This window comes from Leiobunum rupestre, chromosome 1 (assembly GCF_980474605.1).
Source record: "Leiobunum rupestre chromosome 1, qqLeiRupe1.1.hap1, whole genome shotgun sequence".
Classification (NCBI taxonomy): domain Eukaryota; kingdom Metazoa; phylum Arthropoda; class Arachnida; order Opiliones; family Sclerosomatidae; genus Leiobunum; species Leiobunum rupestre.
Genome location: NC_143384.1, coordinates 92,723,859 through 92,741,469, shown reverse-complemented (window position 1 = coordinate 92,741,469; position 17,611 = coordinate 92,723,859). Strand labels below are relative to the sequence as shown.

The following is a 17,611-nucleotide window of genomic DNA, read 5'->3' as shown; positions in this document are numbered from 1 at the left end:
TGGCCAAGTGGCACATCCTTACCGAGGACTAGAACCCCAACAGAGAAAAATTCGGTTGGAAAAGAACGTGGTCTTTGATGTGGCGAAGAAAATCACTGAGAAGAAACGTTAGTTTTCTTATCGCTAAAAACTTACTTTCCACTGGCAAAGTGGCACATCCTTACCGAGGACTAGAACCCCAACAGAGAAAAACTCGGTTGGAAAAGAACATGGTCTTGGATGTGGCGAAGAAAATCACTGAGAAGAAACGTTAGTTTTCTTATCGCTAAGAACCTAGGAATCTATACATCATTGCCAAGACTAAATAAAACAGGCCTTCTTTAGAATATCAGTTTAGTCCTAATCCCGATTTCCACATAGGTTCATAACAAAATTACAGCATAAAATTTAGAAGAAAAAAGATGGCCTAGGTGATAAATTAGGCTCATCCCTATATCTCAAAGAAGAACCACATACCGCGAAAAAACTAATGGAGACTAAGGCAAGGCTGAACTGTAAATTACAGAGTATTACGGCAGACATTTATATTTCTATCATTATATCAATATATAAATTTCATATTTTAGGGGATTAATTTAGATTAGCTAATATTTACAATATTGATAATATATTGTATAGCGACCACTGAAACAGGGGCGCCCGCAGAAAGTTTTCAAGGGGGGGAGGCAATCTTCATACTCAGTCAAAACATGGGCCCAGATTTATCGTTTCTTGGCCCATGGACATTTATAGCTCATAAAAAGGGTGAGGGGGCGCCCATGCACTGAAAATTGAAATAATTACCTTTGTTTCAACTTGCCCCTCGTTGTCATTTCTAAACAAAGACCGAAGGCGATTGAAATTGTGGTGGTCTGATTTGTTTTAGAAAAATAACCGCAATTTTACACTCCTTACAAACCGGCAAATAACGAAACTGCCGTCTACTTCTCTTTGGCTACTAACCCTATTCTATAACTTTTGGTCTTCAAAAACTAACCAATTTCCGAAAATAAATACACTACACGTTGAAAGTAAAACTAAAACTTTACGCTTGATTTGTCCCAAACTTCTGTACGTTATAACCCATCACTGCCATGCTTCTGCGAGCGGGCGGAAAAGAGGAAATGAAAAATTGGGGACTACATTCTCTTTGTCCGACCTAGGTCCGACCTTGGTCCAAGGTCCGACCAGACCGAAACAAAATAGCCGCCCCCAATTTTGAATTCATTCTCCCCCCTCCCCGCTGTACGAGGAGGAGGGGGTTCAAGGTCCGACCAGACCGAAACAAAAGAGCCGCCCCCAATTTTGAATTCATTCTCCCCCCTCCATGCTATACGAGCAGCAGGCGAACGGAATATCGAAAAATGGATTAGGATGCATAGGAATCCGGGCGCCGTTTGAGAACTAAAACCACGTAACTCGTGTAATAGTTGATTTTATAAAATGTCTTTACGATTGCTTGTTGAAATGTTGCCCTGGAATAGTTCAGCCAATGCCTAAGAATGAGTTCATAAACTCTTTAGTGGGAGATAAAACGGATCCCCAGCTGAATCGGGGAGGCAACATTTCAACAAGATGGCCTAGGTTATTTTATATAAAGAACTATTCCGTTGTTTGTTTGAAATCGAAGCCGCGTATGGCCAGAAGTAATAAATAAGTAACACTTGTCGAAGCCGTGTATGGCCAGAAGTAATAAATAAGTGTGGCACTAAATAATATTATCGCATTCTTGGCAAATCTTTTTATTTCCCCTTTGCTTTATACGAGGGGCTGATCACTCCGCGTAATCGGTGTACAGAGCCGTACCTTTGACTGTACTAATGGGATTAAGCGTAATCTTTGAAGTCCCTGCCTTTGGCAGTGCTAATCTAAGCGTAATCCGGTGTACAGACTTTCTAAGAGTGGTTAGCCCCTCGGCTTTTTAGGCTTATGAGCCATTGGGAATTGATACGTTCTTGGGAATGTCGAAAACCTTGGTGGTTTTTTACTTTTCACGTCACTAAAATGACTGAATAATAGCGTCCGTTGCTAACAAGGCACTAGCAATAGCGTCCTTTGCTAACAAGGCACTAGCAATAGCGTCCGTTGCTAACAAGGCACTAGCAATAGCGTCCGTTGCTAACAAGGCACTAGCAATAGCGTCCTTTGCTAACAAGGCACTAGCAATGGCATCCTTCGACCGTAAGGCACTATGGCGTCCTTCGACCGTAAGGCACTATGGCGTCCTTCGACCGTAAGGCACTATGGCGTCCTTCGACCGTAAGGCACTATGGCGTCCTTCGACCGTAAGGCACTATGGCGTCCTTCGACCGTAAGGCACTATGGCGTCCTTCGACCGTAAGGCACTATGGCGTCTTTCACTCTTGTTGGAATCTGCTTAGTTGAGCTAGCCTTAAGGCTCTTTTGATGGCGATGGCGGATCAACCATTCCTCTGGTAGAATGGATGCGCTTGGGGTGATCTTCTGGTAGTTCTCCCCTTTTCTTCATGGAGCCCTTAAATTGGAAATTGATATAATACGCCGCAAGTAGCCAACAATTGGAAATGGGCGCCTAATTGGTTTCAAAAGTAGTGGCGTAGCTGATGGTCCGCAGGGCCCGCGGTGCGGGGGGGGCGAGCTTCAAGGGGGGCCTCGAGCTTCGGGGGGGGGCCCGCTAACAATAAAAAAATTAAATAGGGGGCCTCAGAGATTTTTGCGGGGGGGCCACTGAGTTCTCAGCTACGCCACTGTTCAAAAGGGGCACCTAAAGCCTATCGATGAGGGGGGGCACCTAATTAAGCAATTACATGTACCCTCCTTATCTAAAACGTTCCTATAGGCGAATGAACTGTTCGAATATAAAATGCGGATAAGCAAATCAGATTATAGCAGATCAGATAAACGAAGGGGCAGATTACCATACACATCTGTTTAATCGATGTCATTATAATCTGATAAAAACAGATAACCATTTTCAGATAAAAATTAGAAACACTAACTACGTATATCTTTAGAAAGTTTGGGTACATACCTTTCTCATTTCGAACTGGAATTGCCCCAGCAGTTGCACCAATATCGCAACGAAAGAAATTTTCATCAATGATCATCCTTCAAACACACCATAATACACCAAATAAATATTCGTTAAAAGTTCACGAGTAAGGCACAGGTATTAAGGCACCAAGACACAGTTGTTAAGCGTCCTTCACGAGTAAGGCACTAGGACACGTTTATTAAGCGTCCTTCACGAGTAAGGCACTAGGACACGTTTATTAAGCGTCCTTCACGAGTAAGGCACTAGGACACGTTTATTAAGCGTCCTTCACGAGTAAGGCACTAGGACACGTTTATTAAGCGTCCTTCACGAGTAAGGCACTAGGACACGTTTATTAAGCGTCCTTCACGAGTAAGGCACTAGGACACGTTTATTAAGCGTCCTTCACGAGTAAGGCACTAGGACACGTTTATTAAGCGTCCTTCACGAGTAAGGCACTAGGACACGTTTATTAAGCGTCCTTCACGAGTAAGGCACTAGGACACGTTTATTAAGCGTCCTTCACGAGTAAGGCACTGAGACGCAATCGTCGAGCGTCTCTCACTAGTAAGTCGCCAACACTTAGTTAGGTGTCCTTTAAGAATAAGGCACTAAAAGACGTTTGTTAGGCGTCTTTCACAAATATGGCAATAAGGAAGACTATTGTTATGCATTCTCCACGCATAAGTACTTCGGTTCCGAATAGATTATTCGTGAAATCTACTTTTATGAGCTTCTCTCAATTCTTCTTTTGATGGTGGGTCAATCATTCCTCTGGTTGGGTGTATACGTTTGGGATGATCTTCTGGTAGCTCTTCTCTTTTTTTCATGGAGCCCTTACGTTGATATTTTGTATATTATTCCGCAAAAAACAAGTATACTTCTGATTATATAAAATCATCTTACCTTGAATTGAGCTCTGTTTTCAAATATATCTTCCAGCAACCCATCCATGTAAGTATACGTTTTCGGTTCCATAACTGGAACTACATACCACGCCTTAGTGCGCTTGCTAAAGCACCTGGTATCTCTGATTGTTTAATGATTATCAATATCTGTCATTGTTATATGTATAAGTCTGATAGACGTCTGTAGAAACTTACCTTAACGTACCATCCTTGGTTCGTGCTTGGGGACGGTCTACATGATGGTTGTGGTCTATGCAAGCCAACTTTACGCGCATGTCCAGACTTTCATAACTATAAAAAAATACTCAGATCTTATTTCAAACATATGATCAAGAGAAATGTGTCTGATGAACTATTTTTATTTCCTTACCTGAAAGCAAATCGCTTTGATGCATACATCAGAATTAGGCTATGATAATTTTCTAGAAATCCTGTGTGTCTGAAGTTTGTTAACAATGTAAGGGCGTTTTACGAATTTTATCAGCGCTTCCAATACATCCGAATTTGGTTTCAGCCATTCATGTTCTTCTACTTGCTCAGGTGTGAGGTCATCATGAGCGCAAGCTAGTGGTCCATTAAATGTCATTGGATTAAACCATTCGTGCCGGTTGCATACATGATTTAATGTAGTGTACCAGATACCCTAAATTTGAAAATTAAGTAACGAGAATGGAACCATGATTTTATAATTGTAAGTATATACAAGCATCGTTTCCTTAGACCCATGACATTCTCTTGCGGCATACCAAAAATGGTTCCTAATGAGTGGTGCCCAGTGGGCCAATGCTTCAAACCCTTTTTTCTGTGATAGCTATATGTATAAGGACCATTATGGTATAATCGATTTTAATAAAAACTAAAAGCAAAATAATACATACTTCCATTAATTTCTTCAAAATATTTTTAGAAGCGTGCCATATGTCCCAAGAATGTTTTACTTCTTCATATATACCTTGTTTTTTTTCTATTTTCATAGATAACTATTAGATAAAATGTCTAAATTACGTTTAAAAAATTATCTTACTGAGCAAGGCAGTGACTTGTACGTGAGCATCGGTAACAACTTCTTTGATTTTGCATCTAAACTGTTGCGAAAGCTCATGGGTTTCAGAAAATGCAAGCTCAAAGGCAAGTATTTCCATGTTTGTACTCTTTCCCTTGGCGTGCCTGACATCCCTGGATTTCATGGATAATACTTTTTTGGATGTCGTGTCCGCTAGTGTATACTGGCAATCCTTTGCACAGTGACCCGGAGAATCGTTCCTAGCATCGCCAGCTAATATTAAATTTCGACCTCTAAGTTCCTCGAAGGTTTTTAACTGACTCTTCTCCCAGAATTCGTTGACAGCCGGTGCAATTAAATGGTATTGATAGCTTTAAAAAATTAAAATTATATAATTTTGTTTCGCAACTGGTGTTAGCAAAAATATTGGCGAAAATACGCCATAATGTATAAATGGGCTACATATTAGACAACAATTACGGTGCGGTCGTCAAACGTCCCTACAAAAGCAATCATCTTAAAGGGTATATAATCTCGGGTATTTTTGTCGCCCTCCAAGGGTTCCAATATTGTCCCCTGCCTCCCATGGCTTTTCACACTTGCGGCGCTGATTATTGCCTTATTTTGGAAGGAATCCCGGAAATTGATGGGGAAATTTTATATCGATTAATATATCATTTACACTTTTTACAATCGGTTGAAGTGTTTAGTAGGAGACCGGCGAAACCACAAAAAATGGGTACTGCCCACGTTCTGGACCACCGAACAAAGGGTCCTATAAAATGGGAAAATGACAAACTTCTTGCTGCTCGATTTCCAAATAATTTACAATGGCGAGGAGGGAGCTACATGTTTAATCGATTGACTTATCGCTTGATTTGATAATTGATAATCAGCTAGGCTAATACCCAAGGCACCACCTTAGGCCTAAGTCATCAAGCGACTTTTGAAGCCTTTAATTCAGGTGACCGCGTTACAATGCGTAGAAGGGTGGTGGCAAGCCCTGCATGCAACGCGAGCCAACAGCTCCCTACACTAACTATTTCCGTTAACCTTAACAAGTTTTTTTATGGAAGGGGAAACCGAAGAGCTCGGGGGAAAAACCCCTAAACCAGTGGGAAAAGAACTTGCAAACTCAACGCAGAAGGAGTTGTTCCGAGTTTTCACCCAGTGCCACAAGCTGGGATCGTACCCGGCTCCTCTTGCTGCGAGGCGAAAGTGCTAACCACTCCGCCACCCCAAATAGTACCAGAGTAACAGAACAACGAACGGAGGCGACTACGTACCAGGTCATATTAGTGCACACAAATCTCCTTAGGATTGTGTATAGAGCATTTTCAACCGAGGGGGTAGCCTCTTAAGAAATATGGTGTACAAATAGCGCGAAATCAAAATAATTATTTCCGGAAATGTTACAAATCCACGATAAATATTAGAAATATCGGAAATATTTGAGAAATATCGGAAATATTTGAGAAATATCGGAAATATTTGAGAAATATCGGAAATATTTGAGAAATATCGGAAATATTTGAGAAATATCGGAAATATTTGAGAAATATCGGAAATATTTGAGAAATATCGGAAATTTGAGAAATATCGGAAATATTTGAGAAATATCGGAAATATTTGAGAAATATCGGAAATATTTGAGAAATATCGGAAATATTTAGGTAACAAAGTATGAAAGGAAAAAACTTACTCGCTGTAAGTGTCTTTCTTGAAAAATAATATTTTCGAATGTCGCATGAACAGCGCAATTTTCCCATACATATTTCCAGACAAAGGAATGCAACTGGCCACAGTTATGTTACCAGAATATAGGCCATGAAACAACGGCTGGCTGCTCCATCGCCCCTAAAAGATAAGAGATGAATTTCAATACATATGAATGAAACATTGTCTTTAAAGTCTGCAGACATTCCCCGAGCGAGGTGCCTGGCGGGGAGTGTTCAACACGGTTTACACGTTTATTAGTTGCCATAGTTACACACCCTTTTATAACAGAGCGGATCCGACACAGGGCGGAGCTCAGCATACAATTTTAGCGTTTTAAAGTTATGAAAAGTTACGAAAATTATAACAACATTTAGAACCTCATACAATAAACATTCTACCAACGCAAAACAATTAATCATATAAGGCCAGTCAAAAAGGGAATACAGAACATCTTGCCGTTTAGTCCACAATAAATCCAGCTCATCAATAACAAGTACAATGGCTTTCTGAGACTTTGAAAACAAGTTTTGAATAATTTGAAGTGATTGATTAATGCTCACTGTATCACCGGTTAATTGTTTGACAATTTGAACGTAACACTGGTGAGGTGCTGTTAAATTCATGGCATTTACTTCAACTAAATGGAAATCCGGTAGGAATCCAGCTTCCATGTTTTCTTTCAAATAGCGTAAAACTCTTTTAATTGTCTGAGTTTTGCACGGTAATAACGAATCATGGCGTCAAATAAACCGGGGAACGTGGCTTCCCGAATCGCACGACCAATTGGCATGTACTAAGGTCAAAATATCGGAAACATTGCGACGCAAACGTTTGAAACAAATATCTGTTCTCAAGCTCGGAATATTTGGTCTTTTTTCTTCGAATTAGCCTGGGCGGCGGCCAAGAGGAAGACTGTAGAGGAAGACGCCAAATACGACGGAGCCAAAGGGTCAGTGCGGGTCAAGTCCTTCACCAACGATTTCCCGTCGATCCACCAGAAATGCATAAATTGAAACCATTTAAATGAAACAAGTACCTTCGCAGATTGTAATGGGCCCTAATGTTTATTACATTTTTGTTCCGTTTAGTACATTGGACGTGGACGGGCTGCATGATACATATTATGCTACTAGTCTACTTCTAGGGAAGAGGCAGAGTAATTAATTTTTATAACATATTATAACGTACAATAAACTTCGGTTTCATAAATGGAGTTTAAACCCGGTTTTATAAGAATCAGAGCTTTCAGAGGAGCTTTCCATTTTTTCATATCCGAAAATTCTCAGGGGGTATATTGTATTATGCGCGCGGTACAAGTGGTTTTTTTTTTTAAAGTAAATGACTTTTAGATGTAATTTGACCTTCCGAATCGTTTAAAACTATTACCAAATTTCTAGGACTATAAAGCCCAGTTCACACAATTGAATTAATTGGGCCACTTAATTGTATTCAACTAATTGTAAGCAAGAAAAATGTATAGTGTGAATAGAAAAAGTGGGAAAAATGTTACAATTTTCGGTTCACTTTATACATTTCTCTCGTTTACAATTAGTTGGACCCAATGAAGTGGCTCAATTAATTCAATTGTGTGAACTGGGCTTAAGAATGTACAATTCAATCATTTTTGTGGATTTTGGCCGTCAACTTCCAAGATGGTTGCAAAAGCACAACGTAGAGCGTGAGGGACACTTCACCAGGAATTTGCGAATTCATCGTACCCCTGAAATCGCATTTCCCTGCTGTTTGATTTGTGCTTGTTGCAGCCTACTTCCAGGGGCTAGTAGGCCAAACTTTGAGGCTCCCTGACCGACGTCCCTGGCGCTCTTTTAACTTATCGTAGGAAAATGGGACAAAAACCGGCATAATTCTCAGCTCATCCCCTACAACTCCTTATAAATTTTGCATAACCTTTGGAAACACCCTGTATAAATTGACTGAACAATATAGAAAATTAGTATTTAACGTAAGCGTATTTAGCCCGCACTTTTTTTCGTCCAAATTCAATTTGGGAAATAGCAGAGCCTGCGAAAGTATTGTTTGAAGCGTATAATAAAGGATAATATCCATACTACTGTGGATACTTCTCTTAAAGGGAATATAACCTGCAAAGCAATCTTTACGGAAGACCCCTTCAATTTTTCAAATGTCCCTGTACAGTGGCGCCAAACATTTTTAAAGCCAAAGGCAAGAGCGGCCAGAGCTGCAAGCGTTGGTGTGCCACACCAAATACCTGAGGTTATATTCCCTTTAAGATATTGTAATCGATTCGGCGTTCGAATCGATTACAGAAGCATTTCGATTGGCTTTCTTAGTGCCCGCCAGGATGACACGCTCTGTCGCGTGGCCGAGACGTCAGCGATTATCACGTGACAACGCATCCGGGCCGAAAAGCCTATAAAGGCAGAAGTCAACTAATTAGCCTTCTCAGTTTACATAGAGCCACGTTGTGGCAAATGCAAGAAGCTCATGAACTGCTCGATTTTCGTCTGCAAAGCAGAGGCTTTATTGAAAAATCGTCTGACGAAAATCCAGCAGTTCATGAGCTTCTCGCATTTGCCCCCTGTGCCCCCCCCCCCGGCTATGCCACTGAGTGCAAATAACAGCCTCTTTCCTCTATACTAGAGGAAGAGGCTAAAAATTGAATACTTTCGAAAATAATCAAACCTTGCTGTGTCTTTTGGCGTTACTCCCTGGACCTATGCACCTATAATTCACTTCAACTGCTGTTCCAACATTCCTTGTCTTATATTCAAGAGGTTCGGAGCAGCCTTTGCACTTTGCACCATATGCTGTCTTCACTAAAGCGAGTAATGTTGGCAGATGTACCAGTGCCATCTCGTCTTTTACATTGTATTTAATTGGTTCTGTAGTAGCCTAAAAAAAACACTTTTAGAAAACAACTTTCTAGTAATGTATTAGTTCCAGTCTAAATCGTAAAAATATAATACGGACAGGTAAACAACAGTAATATGTACCCTTACGTCAACGTTAACTTGGTTGTTCCCGTAGGTGAGAATAGTCACCACAGGGCCAGATTAAGTAGATATCAAAATTTATACATTTCAGCACTTCATCTTAAAGGGAATATAACCTCCAACGCGATCTGAATGAAATACCCAACAATTTCAGGAATTACCGTTGGGGCGCGACATACCACTAACAAAGCAGCGCCGGAAATTTTAAAGCCGAAGGAGGCAACAAATGTTGGAACTTTTAGCGGGCGACGAAAATACTAAAGGTTATATTCCCTTTAACGTACGTCGACGGGTCGGACATTCAAAGTTCAATTCAGAGTCGGGGATGGTTACTGTTCGGGGACACCTTTCTTGGACATTGGAGGGGATTATTTTTTCGTTGTACTTCATTTCGAACTTCTGACTAACGACCATAGAAATCAGAAGGTAATTAAAACGATTTTTCCAATGGCGGAATGCCCGCCGATTAGAACCGCAGCTTTGGCTTTACTAGAGCTCGGCGAAACAGATAAATTAATCGCTAAAGTTTTGATTAATTATAAAAATTACCATTAACTATTTATCCATGGATATTATCCACGACAATTTAACATGTAAAATAATCGGGTTTCTTTTTTCGGATAATTTTCGTTTGTGGATAAAAATAAATTAAGTGATTATTTCTTATCCAAACGCCGAGCTCTAGGCGTTACTAAAATATAGCGGAATCCGCCGGTGGTGGCCTCTCCCACTTGTTTTGTAGTTAAAACGTCTACCTTCGTTACCAATGAAGAATATTGTAAAAAGACGGCGTTACCGACTAATCCGGCAGTTTCAAATCGGCACGCGGTATACCATAAGGTTATGTATTTGTACCCCGCCGTTCCGCTGGGCACTACGGCGGCACACAAGACAAAGAGTCATGCCGGACAAAAATGCACTTTGCGAAACAAACGTTCGGCCAGTGAGACAGCCATAAAGACAGGCTCACATATGGCAAACAAACGCCCTCATCATGGCCCAACAAAAGGCGACACCATGGGCTGCCCTAATTCCCACCCTCGCACAGCTGAGGACTAGAGTGACTTCGTCTTCCACCACAACTATCCTCCCCAGTAGGATATTGAATGCCAAGTATGGAACACCCCCGAGGTTCCAGTGACCCAGCGCCCCGAGCACGTGACACCCCAAGGACTCCAGTGACCCAGCAAACCGGGTGTGGACCGCCCCCAAGAGCCCCGCGACTCCGAACGCCGGGTGTGGAGCCCCTCAAGAGCTCCAGTGACCCCATAGGAACATCGCACTGTGACGTTGCAAGACGTCACCCATGCTTTTTCCTATACAAATAATATTCCCTCAAAATGGCGGCCATGGCCAAAGCTACAGAGTGCCATGTCCGCTATTGCTAAAATCGTTCTACCCTTTCAAAAATAACTGTAGGTTTTTCCCACGGTGTTCCAGTTTGGAATGGTCTTATGGTTCCATATGTTTTTTGCACTTTTTTAAGGCCTTTTAACCAGTAGCCTTGTTATATAGCGTAGGAGGGTGGTGGCAGGCCCTTCTTGCCACGCGAGCTTACCGTCCGCTATGCAATCGTGTTGGCCGCATTAATGCCAAATTCTTCCTCTTTGGCCCCCAATTTGAGTTGCCCCCAACCTGACGGACGATCTCCGGTTGGCCACCTGCCGTCCGGTCCCTACACTTCCCATTAACCTCAGCAAATTGTTAAGTGCACTTAAAGGTAAACCAAAGATTACTGGGAAAAATCATTTGACCAGTGGGGAGATGACCTACTAACTCTACACAGAAGAAGTGATTCCAGTTTTTCACGCAGTGCCACTAACTGGGATTGAACCCAGCTTCTATTGCTTAGAGGCGAAAGTGCTAACCACTCCGCCACCCAACCTTCTACAAAGTCAAACTTCAATTCATTCCCACAATTTCACATGTCATTAGATACATTATACATAATCCAATCTATTTAGATTTATCCACACTAACACGATATTTCCAAGAATTGTAGGAAACATTTATTTGCTAAAAGGACATCCAATTAAAACTATACACATTGTGAATTTTTATCGTGACTGATGAATATGTAGACATTTCCATACTAAATATCAGAATTTTTTTTGTCTTGTGAGTGAAAATCATTTAGGTTAGGGTAGGTTAGGGTAGGTTATAGGTCGAGAGGCTCATCGCATTCAACAAATTTCTACTCAGTATCTATATTAAGTTATGTAACCACTTTACTGCAATCAAAGCTACAGGTTTTTCTACCTACTACAGGGAGTGCTCAGCCTTTGGTTGAGGGCCCCTTTGTCAAGTTCAACCCTGGGCCCCTATTCCTATACTTACGCCAGTGGTCATATCTTTTGTCAAAGTAGCACAGCATTTTTTTAAATAAATATGTTACTCTACCTTAGTTGTTTTTATTCTAAAGCAAACAAAAGCCAATAACAAAGAACGTACTTTTATAGTTGGCTCTATTAGAAGAGATTCCAATTCAGATCCAATTTCCTCCACCTCAGGTACAATCTCCTCCATTTCTTCATCATCCGTCTTATTATGACCCATATAAGTTAACTGATTTACAGAAAATGCTAAATATTAATAATTCTTACTAGCTCAGTAGAAAAATCACTTGCTTCAGTGAACGTGTGAGTGAAATTTAGCATATTTTCATCATTATCTTCCTCACTAAATTAACATATATTATTCAATACAAAATTTAATAAACTAACAGCCTTTAACAGTTATTGAAAGAACCTTACTCTGAATTTTCCAAAACACCAGTCATTTCGTGTTCTACTTCACTAGTCATTTTTGCACCTTCGTCATCACTTATATCTTGATATTCCTGATGCGCTAAATCTTCAAACTCCTTGTCTGACTCAGACTCATCTAATCTATAATTATAAAATATTAGGGAAACAAAGGTTGTTCTATATTTGCAAACGTTAACAATGATAACCAGTGGTGTATCCAGGGGGGTGGAACAGGCAGCACATGCCCCCGATGAAATGTATGGTTGTATATACAATGTTTTTACTTTTAGTTTTATTTTTTCAATTGTCGAAACGAAATATTTAAGTCGTATTTTTCAGTGAAAAATTCGTTTAATTTATATACATATATATGTCTATATATCTATATTTTTTTTAAAAGTAGTAACACCCTCACAACTGTCTAGCATTATCAAGATATAAAAGTACTACGTACATTGGAGAATATAAATTTTTAAAATGACTTTCCAAAGTCTTGGTCTTTGAAGCTGGTGTTGAGAAAAGGTTTCGCCCTTGGTATTTCTCTGGTGTCGGATTTGGGGTCACCTCGGGATCCGATTCCATCGCCAAACCATATGCAATATGTGACACATTTTCTATGATATTTGTAATTAAAACAATGACATGGCAATAGTTTTACACATCTGCTCCCATATTAAAATACGTTAAGACCAAATTAAAGATTTAGACAGCATTATTTGACATAAACACTTAAATAATCATAATACTTAAGTCCCCCCCCTCCCCCCCCTTATGCTTAAGTTAGCTATTGACTACTATTCTTATTTTCCAGGTGTAGGAGAGTGCGGACAACCACTCAGTTCTAACGCCAAGGGATAGGCTGAGTAGGCTGTTCAAGAGGGGCCCACAATCTGTCAACTATTGATAGACGTGATTGAACACGCATGCAACCAAAAGTTTGCAATAATTATGGCTAACTTTTTGTTGCGTAACCAATCACACTGAACCTTATGCCAGCAGTGGAAGAGGAATCGAAACAATGTAAAATTGCTTGCGGCACTCTTTAAGCACTAGACAACAACAACTTGCACTTAGTATTACCATTAGTCTAAGGAAAATTAGGCCTCAGGGCTTATCAAGAAACCCTGTATTGTTGTCCAAAACAGTATTTTTTTTTTCATCATTTACCCTACGTTACATGGTGGCAGATATGTAAAACAATGATAATGGAAATACAGATACTTACTTGGTTGTGGTTTTCGTTCATAAGTTCGAATTGGCTTCACAAAAATTTGGTGATCAGTTTGGCTGCCAAAGTCCCTAAAATACTTAATTGGTGTCTGTGTTGTCGCAGACTCCTTCCGACTCTCTGTTTGAATTGATAAATCAACTGTGACTGGTACAGCTTGAACGTACACAGAATGGCGTGTTGAAATTGGTGGCGCAATACTCGCAGTTGCACTGTTTTGAGGCTCATTTCTAATAAAAATAATCAAAATAATGAGTAAATTGTAAGGAGCCAAAATCAAGGATTCATTCCCACTTACAATTTAAGGATAAAAAGGTCAATGAATGGATCAATGGCCATACCTCTCTTCTTTCTTTCCAACTGAAAGAGCCTAAATGATTCTTCATTGCAGGTAATTTTATGTTTGGCATCTAAATCGAAATTAATTACTATTAAAATAATAAAGCAATCATAATTGTAAAACAGTCTTACTTTTCTCCATATTTCACAGTCGAAAGCTATAAACACTACTTTATACTGATCGATAAATAATGGTTTTAGATACAGGCTTAGGCGTAAGACTGAACCGAGTACAAAATGACAGTTACACTGTTAAAAGCGTCTACAGCATAGGTCTACAGCCTCATCACGAATACACAAATACGTTATAAAATAATGGACTGTAGCTTGTAGGGCATTTGCCTTAGAAATAGTATGTTAGTTAAAACTTATTAAGTCTTTGTAAAATGACATCATTTTCAACCAATCGTAAAATATGCTCCTTATAAGACACACCTTCCCGAGCAAACTTTGATTCTTACTCAACTTGTTTTAATTTCTATGCTGGCGACATCTACCTTCAGAAAAACCAGTTAGACCAGAGCCGCCACTTGCTTTAAATAACTTTGTTGAAAATTAGAAATTCAGTTTCATCAAAAGCGTATATCAATAGTGTTTTATTTTTCGCTTCTTATGTAAATATAACGAAATTTTGGGCTCGATTTAAATTATTGCGCAGAAGAAATTAAAATGTTGTGACTCGTGTATTAATAATTAAATAATAAATCCGGCTACCGGTATTAGAACTCACGGCGCTCCACACTCCGAGCGAGTGTTTAGCCGTTGAGCCACCGACACTTACTGCACCAGACATTTTTTTAAACATACAGCCTAACGTTTCTCTGCCATACTTTATGCTTTTTACCTCTCTGAGGGGACTTTGTACCCTAGGGTTATACAACCACCGTGTCTGTCTGTAGGTCTGTCTGTGGGTCTGTCTGTCAGGCCTGCGAACGCGTTCGCATTTTCGGGGCAAAGGATAATCGGTGCGTACGCAGTTTCTTAGAATTAGGGAAAAGGTTTTTCCAAAAGGGTCCGTTTTTTGTTGTCATTGGGTGTAGTATAAATATTTTTCAATTTGCGTTAGTACCGGGCGGGATTCGAACCCGAGCCCTCCTGTACGTCAGGTGAGCATTCTACCACAGCGCCACGGATACATTGTACACTTCACTGAAAATTAGAAACTCTTCCGAGGAGAGGTATATTTTTGCTTGCCAACTTGTTACCTCTCCGAGGGGACTTGGTACCCTGGAGGGGTTTTACAATCACCGTGTCTGTCTGTGGGTCTGTCTGTCTGTCCAGCGAACGCGTTCGCATTTTCCGTGCAAAGGTTAATCATTGCGTACGCAGTTTCTCGAAATCTCTGCGTTCGCAGTTTCTCGAAGGTTGGCAAAACCACCCTGTGACGGTGAGCGTTAACGGATTCATTTGCGGTTTGGTTTGGATGGTGTTTTTTCACTCACCGTCGTGACTGTTAGGTGTATTACGTTTTTTTTAATATTTATGTGTAGGTTGTGAATGTTGAATTCGTGTTATGACGGTTGTGAGTGTTGAGTTTGTTGTGTTTGTGTATGTTGAATTCGTGTTATGTCGGTTGTGGGTGTAGAGATTGTGGTGTGTCTGTGTCATGATGGTTAGAGATGTTCAGTATGTTGTGTTTCTACGGGCGTTCTCTCTCCAGCTTCTACTTAATGACTGAATGCTGAGTGTTATGCAACCTCTCAACGTCCAATGGCAGGGTTTCCACCAATTGTTCACGGTATTCGTCTCTGTATCAATTTGTGATTTATTGGCGCCGGCTGGGAATCGAACCCGGGTCTGCCCCGTGCAAGAGATTTACTCTAACCACTCAGCCACCAACGCTTGTTAAGTTACGGTGTTTTTCTAAAAAACAGCTTTGGTGAATGTCATTTACAAAGTTATAACGTTAGGTATTATAATTTATTCTACATCATTTTAAATATTTATAAATTATATTAATCTTATATTTAATGAAATATTTATAAATTATATTAATCTTATATTTAATTAAATATTTATAAATTATATTTATATTATATTTAATTAAATATCTGAGTAATTCAATTTATTTGATCGTGTTCAGGAATTGAACTCGGGTCGCACCGTTACAATGCAGATAGTTTACCGCCGAGCCATTGACTTCCTTTAGGAAAACAAAAAGTAAAGAAACCATTATGATAAGGTTGTTTTTTACCTTTTAATAACGCTTAGAAAAAAGGATAAATATTCAAAACTCGCGCGGAAACTATATAAAAGTAATAATATAGCGCCACCGTGTGGAGAACTATCAATCAAACCGGGTAAAAAATATAATATCTTCAGTTTTTCGAACTTTAGTCAAATCTTGACTGGTCTAAAAAACACCAAATAAACGTATATAAAGCCGTTGCCGTCAATATGGAAGATTTAGTCTTTCTTAGTTCTTGGCTGTCAGGCGAACTACTACAGGACGGGGTCCTGGTGTCGGTCAAACGTTATGACGAACTTTGCGGTTGTAATTAGTATGTTCGGTCAAGAAAAGAGTTAAATTGTGTTTCACGTTTTGAACGTGAGTGAATGGATTTAAGTGTATGAACAGTGCGTGTTTAAGACTGAAAGTGTTAAAGTAATTGTAAACTAACTCAAGTCAGCTGTAAAATAAAATTGATTGTTTTTATTTTTCGAATTGGAATAACCTAATTATACCCTTGAAATTATCAACTCAACCTGTGAGGCTAATTAATTAGATTGGAAGTAATTAGTAGCGAACAGCTCTCAGCTGTTAATTAAGACAAGAGTTTATAGTAAGGTAGTTTGAATTAAGTTAAAATTACTCAGTATAATTTATGATATTTACTTAAGTGTAAGTGTAAGTGTGTTTTGGTTATTTTTCAAACACGATGAACTAAGACAAATCTAGTCTTGGACACTTACGTAGGAGGGATATATATTGTTGGGTTATTGATGAAAGTTAAATCTAGAACGTTACATAGACTGTTCTGAATAAAAATAAACATTTATAATTTTGCATAATTCTGGTTGCCATTTTATTTTCTAATCACTCGCCTACCACATTAAAGTTCTGGCAATCCCGAATCAACTAAATTTTCGATATAACGGCGACGGGAAATTATTATCGTAAATTTATCGCGCGGCTTTAGGGAATATTCTTTTAACAAAATTTCGATAACTATCGTTTAATTAAAATCAGCCCAATTCCGTTAAAATTATAAACCAAAAAGCGAACGGTCGTTATAATACCCTCTGTAGATATATCTTTCATTAAAATTTGCTTTGTATTATATTCAACTGACAAACTTGTACTGTAAATAGGGTTAAATTCAATTGTGCATTGTTATAGTACGTCTAACTCACTGTTGTAACTACTTAACTTATGATATTCTGAATAAATTAAAATTGGTCGTTTCGTCTCAATTATTTTAATTATAATTAAAATTTTATACCGGGCGGGATAGAACTGGGATAACATTTTTAACAAATAACTCTAAATTGCGGAGATATATCTTTAAGGGTTATCTCGAGAAATTAATACCACTAGGGACAATTCTTCCGAGGAGAGGTATATTTTGGCTTGCCAACTTGTTAATTATGGAAGAGACAATTGTTTCTTTAATAGTTTTGTTATACATTATTTATATTTATATAATTAATAATAAAATTTTATCTGAGCTTATTTTAAAGAAAATTCAGTGCAATTTTT

At 39.2% G+C, this 17,611-nt stretch overlaps 2 protein-coding genes and 1 long non-coding RNA gene across 3 annotated transcripts; all 3 read right to left on the bottom strand.

Moving 5' to 3' along the window:
- Positions 1-1,705: 1,705 nt before the first annotated feature.
- Positions 1,706-3,278, bottom strand: LOC149968950 (uncharacterized). Its single transcript, XR_016480714.1, has 2 exons — positions 2,990-3,278; positions 1,706-2,473 (listed from the first exon to the last, which is right to left on the bottom strand). It is a non-coding gene; the product is annotated as an uncharacterized LOC149968950 (long non-coding RNA).
- Positions 3,279-3,459: 181 nt separating this feature from the next.
- LOC149968949 (uncharacterized) lies at positions 3,460-4,334 on the bottom strand. Its single transcript, XM_090174048.1, has 4 exons — positions 4,271-4,334; positions 4,096-4,191; positions 3,899-4,022; positions 3,460-3,828 (listed from the first exon to the last, which is right to left on the bottom strand). Exons 1-4 carry the CDS (start codon positions 4,297-4,299, stop codon positions 3,700-3,702), a joined length of 378 nt encoding a protein of 125 aa, XP_090030174.1. The 5' UTR covers positions 4,300-4,334; the 3' UTR covers positions 3,460-3,699.
- On the bottom strand, positions 4,310-14,390 carry LOC149968948 (uncharacterized). The gene is made up of 13 exons (XM_090169600.1): positions 14,044-14,390; positions 13,914-13,982; positions 13,570-13,802; positions 12,799-12,958; positions 12,351-12,485; positions 12,201-12,276; positions 12,049-12,138; positions 9,287-9,496; positions 6,606-6,760; positions 4,925-5,274; positions 4,779-4,864; positions 4,604-4,711; positions 4,310-4,543 (listed from the first exon to the last, which is right to left on the bottom strand). Exons 4-13 carry the CDS (start codon positions 12,924-12,926, stop codon positions 4,310-4,312), a joined length of 1,572 nt encoding a protein of 523 aa, XP_090025726.1. The 5' UTR covers positions 12,927-12,958; positions 13,570-13,802; positions 13,914-13,982; positions 14,044-14,390.
- Between the last annotated feature and the right edge of the window lie 3,221 nt (positions 14,391-17,611).